Raw genomic sequence first — 15,636 nt, 5'->3', positions numbered from 1 at the left:
TCAGGAAAACTCCCCTCTGCCACCCTCAGGCTCTCAGTGCAGGGGAAGTCAATCTTGTAAACTCTCAAACCCCTCTCTCAAGCCTTTGGCATATGTAATCCAGTGGGAAAGGTTGTGGGCTGAAAAGAGAGAAAGGGAATGGTGACACTAATTGCACTACAATCAATTCTTTGCCAGCTCAGAGTCATTGAGAACTTTCACACTGCAAATGTGAGAGTGATTTCCAACTGAAACTTCCCTTACAACAGCAGGAGGAAACTACACTTCAGGGACTGGCAATTAGCTCTCTAAATCCCCAAGTTTTTCAATTTAACCTAAGCAGCATCTGAGCAGAGGAGTGAATTTGGATATTAATTATGAAACTTGACTTGATTTCTTTCAGGCAATTTAAAACACAGAATGTCATTAAAAAAGCAAACAAACAACATTTATTATTCCTCTATTATCAGCCATGCAGAGACTCTTACACATACCCATGTGTCCACAGGTATCTGGATTCTCCAGTCATCACCAATAAACTGCATCGGGGCAACATAATTGCCACTGTATGACCATCAGGGTGTTTGAAATCCATCACAATCTAAAAAGAAACAAAACCAGTCACCATGAAGGAGCATGACTTATAGAGCTTCATTTACAAGCCAGGTATTCTCAAGTCCTAGCTTTGTTTGTTTCTCTAATGCATTCAACTGAATATTGCTATGAAACAGCTAGATATTTCCTAGGGATGCAAAAGCCTCCAGGTCCCCTGTCCTAAAACTCCCTCCCTTTCAGCGCGATGTTCAAGTCTCAGGCAATCACAAATATATGTATATAGAGATAATTAAAATTACATATTAATTTATTTTCACAAAAAGCACTTTGTAAGAACAGCAGCACTGTTCAATCTCTGTGTGTACCTGTGAGGCAGGAAAGGACTGCTATCCCACAACTAAAGGCAGCTGCATGAGAGGAAGAGAGGGCTCATTTGCTGTATCTCAAGCATCTGAAAGTTATGTACCTGAACTAAGGCCATCAGCTATTGTCTTTTTGTGATGTCTATGTAAAGAGACAAGTTTCTCCACAGGGTTATTCATCCTAGTGTAAAATGTAGAGCTAAGTGATGTGGAATGACCCCATGCCCTCTGGAATTGCCTATCTGCTCACAGTGGATGAGCTGAGACAATTAGCTCAGTAGATACATAACGCGAAGATAAGCAGTATTAGATGAGAAATAATTTCCAACCTGTCCACATTCTTAGAGATTTGAAGCACAATAAGCCCATCCCAAGATCCTAATGTGCCAACTACCAGACCATTCTTTTATTATCTGCCATTCGGCTTCCAGCCATGGCAATATACTGAGGAAATATATTTTTTCAGCTTTATTCCAATATCTTTCAGCTTTATTCCAATTTCACAGCCCAGATGGCAGTGGTACATTTTGCTTCTGCTTGGGCTAGGAATGTTATCCTTTTACATTTCCCAAATGAGGGAACTCTTGCTGTGGAAAATAAGGAGCAGGTCATTTAAGCAAGCCAAATGAGTTACAGAAGACTTACTGAAAAGGAAAAGTGGTCAAAACCTATTCAAGTCAGCAGTTCCTGGTACACTGGAGAATTAGCACCATGAAAATGCTGCCATCTGATTTGTAACCTACTAAGTATGCAATTTAAAAGCAGACTTACTCCAGTATGCCAGATTGAAACAAATTAGGCAGTTCTCCTTCTGCGTACAGATGTGTTTCACAAAGAAAAACAGCGGTGCAACAGTCAGTCATTCAGCACAAAAACCCAGCATGACAGAGACTGAATAAGCAAGACTCTTAAACACTACAAATTGCCACTAACAACAATTACTATTTAATGTTGTGCACACTGAAGCAAAGCACAGTGGCATTTACATTTTTAAGAAAAAAATTATTTATGCTGTACTACCACTCAGATAGAGTGACACAGCTTCTCCTGTTGGGCTATCTAAGGCAAAAAGTGAAAAGAGTGACAAACAGTGGGGTTGAAAGTGATAGAGAGATATCAGAGAAGAGTAATAAAGCATAACTATAAGCTCTGATCATGAAACATTTCAATAGCTGCACAAATAGATGAATGGCAGCCACTTCCTACTGTACTCCTTCCTTTTGACTTTGCAATTTCTTCTAGGAAACATCAAAGAAGCATGGGGTGAGAAAGGAGAAAACACAGTGGACTTCACAAATCTGGGGATGCTGTCCTGTAAAGCACAATAGCAGCAAGTCTCTGCAAAAAGATGCAAATATCTGGCAAGGCAAATAAATCAGAAGATAACTAACCAGGACTAGCAAGTAAAGAAAGAAAAAGGGAAGTGAAGTGGTAGGACGAAATGGGTGAGATGATGCCTCAGTCTGTCTTATGCCTCTCTGGCTCACTGCTCCTGAGGACATGAGATAGAGTCTGGGTTCTTCAGCAGTATGGTATAATAAGCTGAACACAAGAATGTCTAGATCCCTTCATGGAAGGAATCCTGTTTCCCCACTGGTCCTCTTTCTGAGTCAGTAGTAACTACAAAGGTCTATTCTTGCAGATGATATTAAAAAACTGTACTTTATCCATGAATCAATGAGGAGACCTTTAACGGGTCTCCTGCATTTCCAGTTCCCATCTTTCTCCAGGGCCCAAGAGAACCTTGTTCCCTTTCACTTCAGCATGCCAGGCTGGTGACTCCATACGAAGTAGAGGGAAACAACGGTATCTCCAGCTCCCTGCCTTCTCGGCTGTTTTACCTCATTCATCTCCAATTCCTTTTCCCCCACCATCTGTGTGGCCCCAGAGTCTCTTTACAGGAGATGCTCCTCAAACCTTGTCCTGTGCATCCAAAACAACAGAAATTCAGAGTGCTCTATAAGCAGGTGACACATTGGGAATGAGAGGCCACAAAACTATCCCCAGCAGCTGGGTTTTCAGGCAGCAATGGCAGGAAAATAAAGAAGAGAAAAGCATGTTCTCCTGGCTGAATTTCAACTACACTAACCCAAGAAGAAATAAATGAAACAAAATTTCTGATGGTGCAGAATTTGAGGCTGAAAAGCGAGAATTTCTCTTGGTAACATCTAGTCCTCCCCACAACAAAATCCCAGCTCTGCTCCTGCTTTTCTGGGAAGGAAAAGCTTCTCTACTATAATGTCACTTTGTGTAGCTACTCCCCATCTAACTGAATTACATCCTTATGAGAAACTGTGATGATTTAGGAAGGAAAATATAAATAAAGGATTAATTTACTTTCAAATGGGCAATCACATAAAGTAATAAGCAGTAATTAAAAGAGTCAAAAATCCAGATCCAAAACTGACTTTTGCTTATGAAGCAGACTGAGATTCTAAGCTAGAATATATTAAGGTTTTGCACTGATCTGTTAATAGCAAATTTGATATTGCAATTGAGAGAGAGAATAAAATTTAAGGAACACCTGAAGAAAATTATAATAATAATTATAATAATTCCTATCTTCATTCCTTTTCCTAGACTAATTGCATGTGAATGTTTAAAAAAACCAAGCAGGTACTTCCTCTCTCCTTTGTTTACAGCAAAGAACATTCAACCCAGAAGGAATTCTGAAGAACCCTATTCTTATCTGTGGCAAGCCTGCTACTGACTGAAGTAGATTCCCACACTCCTCTATGTGTCTTTATACTGGCAGAGCATTTTCAATTGTCACTGTCACACACGCACACCGAAGATTAACGCATTTGCTCCTTTTTAATTTACTAAGGACTTACAATCAATAAAGCAACTTTGCCACTGCTGAATCAATCTGCTTCATAACAGCTTTGCTCCACAGGAGCTATTTCCAATTACTATTTTTGTTTTTACCTATTTTCTTTTTTCTCTTAGATAGCAGAGTCAATAAAGATCAAATTTCTAGCTGGCTCATGGTGTATCATCCAAGGATTACAATCAAAACATAAAAACAGTGGGTGCTATTTATGTTTTACCATTTTTCCTTCTACTATAGAAAAAGTGAATCTCTGAATATAGCAAAAAAAAAAAAAAAAAACAAACAAAAAAAAAAAAACCAGCTAATATCAACTTGTGATTTTAAATAACTTGCCATGATGCCAAGTTATTTAAGAAAGTATGTTCATGACAAGGGAGCATGAACCAGTAAACAGCTTTCAAGGATGGCTAAACATCAAAGCAGAGACACCCACACCGTGAACATTGTTCCTTGCGGCATAAAATATGGCAAAGTGTAAAAATCAGAAAATAATGCAACATAAGAAGGGAATAAAGTATCTTTTTCTTAACACCTCAGGGTGCAGAAGTCTGCACCACCTTTCAGTACAATGGCACTGTACTTCATGAAAGAGTAGGAGGATGAAGGTGAGTGACTGGTCTATCAAACAAGTAAAGATTCGAAGGGAAAACAGAAATAATGCAACAGAGCTATAAAGACAATGTCAATAAGAAATTCACAGCTACAGTGGGGATTGACAATTATTTTTCTAAGCTTTGTCTCTGATGCAATTTGTATCTGATGATAATAGACTACCTTAGACGAAACATACTCTAAAAGCTAAAAAAAGAGCTAAAAAAAATCTGGAATGCTTCTCAAGTCTCTGACATTATTTACTGAATTTTCAGAGAGCAAAGACAGATTATCAGCCTACATAACAGTTTCCCACATGTAAAACAGATGAAAAAGAATGTCTACTTCAAAGACAGCTGGGAGGTTTAAAGCCCACACACAGAGCTTGAACAACACAGTGGGGCTCTATGCAGAGACAAGAGCCTGCTGGCTCACACAAGACCAAGGCAATTAACACAGCACCTTTCACTGCAAAACCATGCTAAATTCCAAAATTTGGGATTCATAAAATTCTGAATTTTCAAAGGAATGCAATTAGGATTATCTTTCCTGAATAATCCACATCATAGCAAATATACCTTATGTAATATATGCAGATATTTACATTGTGTACCATGTACATACTCTGGCCATACTTTAGAAAACGAGTGCAGCATCGACAATCGTGACGATGAACTATTTCAGTACTGCCTTTCTCAAAAATCTCATCACACATGCGCAGGCCTCCCCCATATCAGATCTATACCAAAGCATACCATCTCTTGCTAAGCCTGTTTTTCCACTTAGGCACTACGGTGATGTTACTCAGATGCTTAATATACTTACTAGGCTTTCTTTCTTCAAAAATTGTATTCAATTTTCCATCCATGCAACATGTTACTATCTTCCTGAATTCTCTGTGTTATTTTAAGTATCTATGCATTTCTTTCTCTTAATCAAAGTCTAGCATACAAGTGTTTAAAAAATATTTCAATGCACGGACAGCACTTAATTCTTTTGTATCTAAGGTCTCACCTTGTTATTGTTTTCTTGGTACACCCACAGATTTGAGTGCCTCCACTGAACAGCACACCGGGATCTCTGCTAGTTATTCTGTATGCCAGTGACTCCATGATACAAATTCCTTTATTGTCTGGCCTCTCTCTAAAAGATTCATGTAGTGCACAAGAAGAGAAAAACTACTGTAATTTTCAAACTAATCACAGTTGGATGGAGGAGTTTCTAATCCTCTGTAGGCATTGTCACAGCTAGCAGGAACATACACCTCTCTCCTTTTGTACCTACGGATTCATTTCTGGAGGTTCGCCAACACCAAGTCATTAGAAATTATCAGTCACCTCACTAAGCTGGATGCCAGCTCCTTGTGATGTCCAGCGAGGTGGCTGCTCTGCCCAGCCCTGGCAGAGGTTGGGATGCTGGTGGTACTTATGGCACCATCCCACAAACTTCTGCTCAAGCTGACTCCTTCTTTCAAAAGCCTTAAATATGTCAGTTTCTACTGCTCTAAAAGTAGCAAGTTTCTTTTGTATGTCAAGACATTGTCTTTGCACCTTTCCAGATTCCACGTAATGATCTGTGTTAAAATTCAATGTTTTACATTAGACTCGTATATAAAAGGCTTTCAATCCCTACAGTAAAAGGCAATAGTTGCCTTTTACTGTAGTAAAAGTTGCATTACCACTGCTCCCCCCTCTCTCTTGCCCCAACAGGTATAGACGTCTCCTTTCTGGAAAGCGCTATCTAACCCAAGCATAAAACCTTGATGTCCTTTTGTGAATCCAGAGTCAAAGAATCAGTCAAGTTCCCAACAAGAACCAATTTTGTCAGTCATTCTCACTAACATTTCATCTTCATCCTTTAATAAATTGCCTCCCTAGCTCTTAGCTTAAACTCTTTTAGTACAGAGAAAGCAAGAGGCTAATGCTGTTAGTCTTCATTTAATTTCTTTTACTGACTTAGCCTCCTCTGCAGTATTTTCCCCATTTTTTCAGTCATATATCTTCCCTCACATCCATGGGTGCTACTACACTGATATAGAAGGAATTGCATCCAACTATACTAGGGCAGAATGTGCCTGAAATGCACCAAATCATTCACCTTCCTTTCCAAAGGAAAGCATATTTCTAAGGTTTTGCATCTCTTGCTTTTTAATGGAGGACAGTTCAATGGAAGAGCACAAGAGGACTCCTACACATTCTGACCCTGACAGCCTCCAGAGGGCTCAGTCTGTTAAGATGTAAATCCCAGACCTCATAAGAAAGCAGTTCTGTGTCCTCAATTACATCTCCTCAAACTTGCACTTAATGTGTTACTCTAGGTCCCGAAAGCAAATAATCCTTATTTACATGTCTAACACTGTACCAAATGTCCACCAAGAAACCACTAAACAAGTCCTTACAACACAGACACAACTGTTCTGTAATAAGCACAAATTTATATGCAAGTATGATATTTAGAGGATTCTAATATAGAGGATCTCAATATTTAGGATATTTAGAGGATTTCAATATAGAGGATTCTGATATTTAGAGGATCCTAAATGGATGTGTGTGGTAGCACATGGTCTGTGTGATGCTGTGGCATATTTGTAATTCTTTCACACTTTTATAGTAGTTCTCAGGAGAGTTTCAATATCTAAGTAGAGAGGCAAACACTTCAGCACTCAAAAAGCACATCTCACCTTTCTACACCATTGATTATTTACCAATACCTGTGGAAATACACACAATTCTCACGTTACTGAGGTCACAAATACACATAAGCAGGACTTCCTTCAACTGTAATTTTACATTCATTCCACGCTACCTGCACATTTATCATCCTGTCATCAACCATAGGCTTTAATTGCAAGTTTCCTACAGCAGAAACAGTGAGGAGCAGTGAATAAAGCCTTTATGCTATATAAACAATAATTGATACAGCAAAAAACAGGCTTTGCCTGAGTAATATTGCCAAACATGCAGTAATACAGGTAAGTGTAATCTACAGCAAAGAAGACCTGAAATATTTATATTCAAAGTGTAGACTCATACCACAGACCCACCAGCTCTTGTAAAATAGCCTAAGTCCTTGCAGGTTCAGTGTCTTTCAAGACAGGGGTAAAACGTGCTGCATGTTCATTATCCGACATTGTGGAAAACCATCTTCCCTCACTCTCTACAAAAACTGGGATTGTTCATCAAACCTTACTCTCCTCTGCAGGTTTCAGCTTTCTGCTTGCAGTGCTGCAGTAAAGGAATTCAGGCTAACTTTAAGACTAGGGTGGAAATAGGCAAATCAGTTCAAGATTAAGGTCTACATTTGGCCTTCAATTTTAAAACAACCCATTAGGGAACTGAAACCTATGAAATGAACAAGAGATGTCTAACTCAGCATGAGCGGAATTACCCCATAGGCTGGACTGACTCAATCCCCATTGATTATAGAGGAGCTCAGGCATGCAGTGCACAGGTACTCACATACTCGTAAACATTAACATTTCAGGGTCTTAATCCTGGACTAAATACCACTGAAACAAGTTATTTAATAAGGCATCCATGTATGGATTCAGCAGATGCTTCAACTCTGTTTAAAAGAGTTCTGCTTTACCTAAAACCTCTTCCTGCACCATTATCATCACTAGAGTCTTGGCCCCTATATACTGAGAAAGTAGTATGGAAACAGTGTGACGCTGAACACCTGTAATTCAAAGGGATGAAATGATAAATTTATGCCCTCATAGTCTGAAACAAAGTTCAGCCAGTCCTTCTCCTACCTGCATCTAACAGCTGTCTCAGAGATCATTACAATAAAAGAGAACTGCCAGGATACAAGACATGCAAACTGTGCCTTCCCAAACTAATTCTTGCATCATATCTCATAAGGGCTGACAAGAATGTTTTTTAATCTATTGCTATAGAAACTACCATATGGCCTGTTTCTTAATCTTCTACATCTTCCCTGTAAAAGGGAAATCTACTGAGGAACAAAGATCTGGGCATAAATTTAAATAAATTGCTTACATACCTTAAGAAACTTTGTTCCTTAGCAGTCAAAAGCATATTACCAGCCCCCCCCCCCCCAAAAAAAAAGGAAACCAAAAAACCCCAAAAAAATACAAATCCAGATAACTAATGAAAGCCAATGAAAGCCATCTTCTTAGTTAATGATGTCTCCTGTGGCCATAAAGTATAATTCAAGACACTGCATGACACAAAGACACTCCTTTAAAATAATCTGAAGAAAACTGTTTTATCAATTACTCAATTGCTACATTTCACCCCACAGAGCTCCCACACATCTGACATATACATGTTATTTTAGAACAGGGAAAACAACCATAAAGGAAAAACACATTCTGGAATTTGGGTAGGAAGTATTCCAACACTGCTGATGCTGATTTTCATCATAAACAATGTCATCTCTTTCTTCTGTCATTCCCTCCATCTGCTTCATTAGCAAAATGTATCATAGTGAAGGATACATAGGAGGCATGAAGTGCAAAAGAGAAAAAAAAAGTTTTCATTTAAAATGAGTGCTACTGTATACCATAATATAATATTTTTCCAAGATTGTTACCTATCGGCATTTTTCCTATCATATGAAAACCAATTAGAACTATGCAGCAATAGCTATGGAATAGCAAGATATTTTTTAGAGAGCACTTTTGTTTCCACTGAAAAACTCAGTATCTGTATTTGTGTGTCACAGTAGCGCCTTAACAGCCAGACGTCTGAGAATTGAAAATGAAATGGTGCTGCCTCAGCATACAAAATAAGCACATTACAGAAACAGCAAATAGCCTGGAGACAACAGGTTCTGTTAAAATAGAATCAAGTTGGTAAAGGAATTAAGCAGAAGCTTTCCTTCATTATTTAGCAGTTATGACCCCAATTAGAAAATCTTAAGCCCTACTGCAGACTGCAAACATTTTAGAAAGTATTTCAGTCACAGTAGGCGTTCTCTCACAATCATACAAAAATAACTGGAACCATATGATATTTCTTATAGCATTTCAATGTACTTTTCTATGTGATATTGAGTGAATTTAATTTTCAAATTCTTCCTAATTGCCATTTTTTATATCTCTCTTTTCACATTCACTTTGGATACACTGCCCAGAGGAGTTCAGGAGACAAAGAGAACATTCTTCCCACAACCCTTTTCTCAGCACTAGAACAGCTCAAATAAAACACAGGATGCTAGAAAGAACAACCAACTGACTGTGAAGAAAGCAAACTGCTAAGAACCAGGAGAAGTCACAGCTCTGCCTTCCCCCTCAGTTGCCAAAATAATGGACCATGAACAGGAAACAAAACCATACAGAGAATGTAGTAAAGCAACTTCCCACTCTAGCAGACCCAAGAGAAACAGCTCATCAAGTCACAGCACATTCTGCACATTCAACAATCAAACCACAGAGTGCCTTCCTCCCTCAGCACTAAAATAGGAGCTACTGGGCTTTGCACAGTGAGGAACAGCTTTATGGAAAGGTATGGGGTATAAGTTTCTTCCTTCTGTGGAGATGAAGGCAGGCTGGTACAAAGCCGACAGAAGGGAGACAGGAGACCAACCTTTTCAGTTATTTACCTGGTATTGACCCACTCATAATAAATACCCAGCCTCAGACAAAGATGCAGCTGGAAACTGTAATGTCTCACCAATATGAAAGAGGAGCAAAATAGAGTATTTTTACACAGAAAACTTCGAAATATGGCTCTGCCATAGCTTAGCTTTGATTTTGTTCTTCTCAAGTAGCTGAGGTGATATCAGAGAAAGCAACATCTCCACACTGCTCTCCTGCTCCTTCACAAATTACTGCCATACAGCTTCTAGAGAAAAAATGCTACCAAATCATTGTTCTGGGGGCAATTCTGATCAAACCAGAATACTCTTCTTCTACCATCTCAATGCAAATTGAAATTGGTTCGCAGATTCCTACAGCACTTGAGAAACAAATGCTTGTCTACATGATGTGCACACAGTGGGTGCCTCGCTCTTGTTACCCTTGGCTAAAACAGGATCAACAACCAAGGAGGGTTTTTTTACTGCAGGACAGGTTCCCTCCAAACAGTTTACATGAAAGCTGGACTTTCAGGATCCTTCCGAGGGTTAAAATAACTCATCAGGTGGAAACATCAGCAGGATGTGCTGGTATCTGTGAACAGAATCCTGTATACAAATAGGGAAGAGACATTCAGCACAAAAAAAACCCCTCAGAACATAATGTTTCACCTTTCCCAAAAGAGGCATTTAGACTGCTATAAGTATTCCTATGAAGGGGATGCAGGCTTTGTTGCTTATCTCAGAGAGCATATTTCAATGTTCAATTACATCAAAAGGAAGTTTTCCCTTGATTTTGGTCGTTCTTGTATCTCATCCAAGCTCAGTGACAGTCAACCATGGTATGACAACGGACAGAAAGAAACACACAGGACATATCTATAAAGAGCAAATGCAAACAGGAGCGATAGATTTATGAAGCTTGATGTATTTAATCTGCAGTGCTCAGCACACCTTTTACATGGAGCAACTCCTCATTGGTTTTTAAAAATGAAATACTACTTTAAATGGGACAAACCAACTAAACTTGGCATACAATTATAAATTACATCCATTTGGATTTTCAGCTAAAACCACTGCAAGTTGCTATTTCAAGAACCAATAAAATCCATGACTGTAAGACACTTCTTGAGTTGCACCTGTCTTACACACTGGAAAAGCACATTATTGAGCTTCAGGAATACTACCTCATCTGAACAAACTTCTGAACTCAGCATTAGATTGTAGTGATTAAAATTAATATCTTCCATTTGGGTGCAGAGACAATTTGATTCTGCCAATACAATCTCTTTTTAAATAGTGATGACTATTACTACTCTTTCACCCACTACCATCCTACCAACATAGAGAAAAAAACTTTGGTATAGGCACTATAGCCAATAGTAATACTTTATATAGGTAAGATACTTTCTGCCTTCCCTTCCAAGAAAAATAAAGCAATATATATGCAAACAGCAAATTAAACTGAATTAGCAACTAAACAAGATAAGCAGAGTAAGAGCTGGACCAGACAGCAATATGCAGTGCCTGGCTATCTTATTAAAGCCCACGCAAGACACAAAAGAGCTGCCAACTGTCAAAGGCTGGGTACAGTCTAAAGGCTTTCTAAAGGCTTCTCATAAAATCTCTCAGCTATTACAGAAACAGCTGCTGCTATACCAGCCACAGGTTTCTGTTTGTTAGCCAAGACAGATTGGAAATAGATTAACAGGTAAGAAGCAAAAGTGCCAGAAAAAGGGTCAATTATCAGACTGAGAGATGAGTAGAAGCAGCATACCTCATTCTATCAGTTCTAGAATGACCATACTCAAAGGTTGTTCAAAAGAACCGGTGAAGCTTTTCTTTGAAACATTGCTCTGCTTTCAAGGCTTAAGAGAGTCACAGGTTTTCTTTATAGATCAAAGTACTTAAGATCCACAGGCTAAGAGATGATGAACGTGTTCAGAAGAACAGAAGCTACACAGAGGTCAAGGATGATCCATACACAGCCCCTCCTCTTTAACCCCAAGCCACAAATCTGGATGACATCCCTAGAGCTTTCCTTCCTCAGACATTAGGTCAGGGTGTAGACAGAGCATCACAGCAGTTCTGTGTTTGTACCAGCCTTTTGCCAGCCCAAGACACAGGAAGCAGAGTAAGGCAAGGAAAAGCAGAGCTAAGGAGAAGAGAATGACAAGCCTGAGGCTGCATCTTAGGAAAATGGGACACAGCAACATAAATCAGGATATTGTGCCAAACCAACATCCCTTTTGAGCAAACTGTGACTGGGCTTTGCTCTCTGGCAGGGCACACTGGATGTCCCACAGCAGTCTGACACAGCAGGGCAGACCTAACAAGGAGGGACTACAGGGTGTTGGTAACCTTAGACTGGGAGTAAGATCTGCAGCCAGGAAGGGAAAATTCCTCTATGGGTTGGATATGTTCATAGCACTACATAGCTCATAACAGAAACGCTACTTCTGTGTTTCTAAAGTTTTAGTAAATCAAGGATTACACTGCAGCATATAAAATGGCAAATTAGGAAAACTGGAAAAACAGAAATCTCAATATTGATCAAGTTCCTGCAGCAAACCTGCAAAGAGAAATTCAACACAGGTTAAAATTAGGACTCTTTTGAGACAGCTGCAAACTTGGCCAGGCTTCTAAGATGAAATACTGTAAAACTGCATATCTTTAGAGACACCAAATGGAGGCACTGAAAATAACACCTAACTGAAATAAAACCAAAATTCTCCACAGAAAGAACTGATCCCTGTTTTGCAGTACTTTGTTCAAATTTATGGATACAGAACATGATTTGCCATTAAGTTTAATAGAAGACTGTTCACCTAAATTTACCACATAGCTTTGTCTTTCCTAGTATGACAATTTCTGAATAAAACAAAGTTGCATTCAATAACAGAGCATTGAAACTGATATTCATTAATAATTTCAGTGTATCAACTCCTCTAAAGATAGAGTGAATATTGTGATTTATAAAATGCAATTATAAGCCCACAGGACATTCTAAAAGTCTCATTTTATTCTCTTGTTTCCCAGGAGAGGGCAAAGAAATGGATTACAAACAGAAAAGATTAGCCTGAGACTCCCACTTTTCCTGAAGTATTATAGGACAAGACAAATCACCTCGCACTGCTTTGCCCTCTAACTATTCAGTAGTTTTTATAAGATAGGCAGAAGTGCAAAGCAATAATGAGATTTTCCTCCTTCAAAACAAATTTAATCCATCTTGTAGACTCCTCAAAATACAATGGATCACACAAACCACGGCCACCACTTGGACACTGTGTGCCTCTTGATAAAACTGTTTCATGAGACTGAGATGGGAAAGAGGATCTCACACCTACATTTCCACCTCATTTTGTACAGGTTTAAGAACCTGGATTGCTGTAGATTATCTGATGCAAGACAAATGCAGTGAAGAATCATGCCTTTATTTCTCAAAATTATTTATATTTAAGATGAACATACATGGCAATAATCTTTTTTTCAATATAAATCAGGCAGAAACAAATTAAACATCACTAGTGGACTGCCCTTGGGATTGATACTGGGTCTAGTGACCTGGATGATGGGGCAGAGCACACATCCAGTTTGCAGATAAAATAAAACTAGGACAAGTGGCTGATATCAGATGGTTGTGCCACCATTCTGAAGGATCTGGACAGGTTGGACAACTGCCGCCAACAGGAACCTCATGAACTTCTACAAACAGAAGTGCCAAGTCCTGCACCACACACTGGCAGCTGATGAACTAGAAAGTAGCTTTGCCAAAAATGACCTTGAGATGCTGGTAATAAGAAGTTGAACATGAGCCACAAATGTACTGTTGGAGAAAAAAAGGCCAACAGCATCCTGGGTTACATGAGGAAGAGCACTCAGCTGGTAAAGGGAGGTGATCCTTTCTCATTTATCAGCCCTGGTGAAAGGGTATCTCTTGTACTCTGTCCAGTACTGGAACTGGACTGGGCTTCCCACTACAAGAATGCCATGGACTTATTGGAGCAAGTCCAGGACAGGGCCATAAAGATTATTAAGGAATATCTTTACATAAAGGGATGCTGAGAGAGTTGAGATTGATCAGCCTGGACAAAGGATGGCTCAGGATTAGGGAAGTTGGCTCTTATTAAAGTGTATAAATAACTGATGGGAAGGAATGAAGAAGAAGGAGCCAGATTCTTCCTAACAGTGTACATGAACAGGACAAGAAACAACGGGCACAATTTAAATCCCATGCCATTCCATCACAACACAAAGAAACAGTTTGGATTTTTACTGTGACAGAGGTCAAATACTGCAAAAGATTGCCTACAGAGATTCTGGAGTCTCCATCTGCATAAACATTCAAAACACAACCGGACACAGTCTTGGACAATCTACTTTTGCTGACCCTACTTAAGCAGAAGCTTGAGCTACATGACCTTAAGAGATTCCCTCCAACCTAAACACTCCTGTTGGTCTGTGAAGATGATGCAAAAAGTTTGAGAATCTGTGGTGACAACTAAGTCACCAGGCTAGGAGGGTGTTTGTGCTCAGTCCTCTATTCTGCCAGACTTCTTTTTCACAAGCCAAAGCATTTATTGTAGTTATTAATTATCACGATCTGCCTAACTCAGATCCTGGAGGTACAAGCATATATGCAATTGAAAGAAATGCTCTTTCCATTACTCAGTATAATGAGGCATTCTGCTTCCTTTTATTTCCTCTGAAGTATCTGCCAATTTCCAAAATAGAATACAGAATCAGCTGGGTTGCAAGGTTATATCTTTATGGCACTTTTTATTTAAATGTGTGCATTTACTGTTGAGGAGAAGAAAGAAAGGACAAGACATATGGCTTTATGCATGTTTTCCACCACATTGCAGCCTGATGCATTTACCACACTGCAGCCTGATGCATTCAGATAGGAAAAAATACCCTACAGAGAGAAAAATAAAGAGAAGAAAATAAAGACACCAATAGTTGATGCTGTATGTGTAAGTCCAATTATTTATTAATTTATTAATTATTTATTTATTATGGGAATAGAGAAGGGGGCTTCACTCCTAAAATAGGTAAATTACATATTACTGCAACTAATATTTTCATTTTACTATCAGATGAAGAGCTACGTGCACAAAACTACGAAGAAATCATAAACAATTGTACAAGTTCTAGAAAGAAAAACCATAAATAACAGAGCATTTCATGGGCCACTGTCTTGTTTAACTACATCTGTGTTTTATTGCCTGCACTTGAAAAGTGTATTTATGGCCCATTAGGAAAAGGCACTGAAATTTGTGAGAAACCTAACAGGCTGTAATCCAATGCCTATGCCTGAAATATCTAGAAATGGTCCAAGTCTGGCTGTGTCCGTGGTTGAAATGTACACATTCCAACCTTTTATAGCTTCAAAATGCTCCATGCAGACCAGTTCCCAGAAAGATTTGTATTTTTCATGTGATTAACATCACTGTATTTTTGGCCATCTCTGAGACCATCAAGGTGTGCTGAGGTATGCTGCAATACAATAACACAGGAATGCACTGCTTATGGTGTTACATCAGTGAAGTAACAGAGCATCTGTGCCAGAGTCACCCTTTTCATTGGAATGGAAAGGATAAGAAAGCCCAGGGCTGCAGTACTGAGAATATGTGAAATTAAAGTATGAAATAAAGATGAAGGAAGATCAATGGAGACCTGGATACCAAGATTTAAAAATCATTGATATCACTGGAAAATTTTACAGTGACAACATCATATTGCATTTACTTATTTAATTAGCATATCACACCA

General features: G+C 38.9%; 1 protein-coding gene across 3 annotated transcripts in view; it reads right to left on the bottom strand.

Moving 5' to 3' along the window:
- Positions 1-15,636, bottom strand: part of ALKBH8 (alkB homolog 8, tRNA methyltransferase) — a 44,540-nt gene that overhangs the window by 13,607 nt on the left and 15,297 nt on the right. For all 3 annotated transcript variants that reach the window (XM_041414698.1, XM_041414715.1, XM_041414707.1), the window contains one exon: positions 474-580. In XM_041414698.1, coding sequence (XP_041270632.1) covers positions 474-580 — 107 coding nt within the window. The remainder of the gene's footprint in view (positions 1-473; positions 581-15,636) is intronic.

The sequence above is a fragment of the Onychostruthus taczanowskii genome, unplaced genomic scaffold, assembly GCF_017590055.1.
Source record: "Onychostruthus taczanowskii isolate IOZ18803 unplaced genomic scaffold, ASM1759005v1 scaffold105, whole genome shotgun sequence".
In the NCBI taxonomy this organism is placed as follows: domain Eukaryota; kingdom Metazoa; phylum Chordata; class Aves; order Passeriformes; family Passeridae; genus Onychostruthus; species Onychostruthus taczanowskii.
The sequence above is the reverse complement of the archived record's forward strand: the minus strand, read 5'-3'. Positions and strand labels throughout refer to the sequence as shown.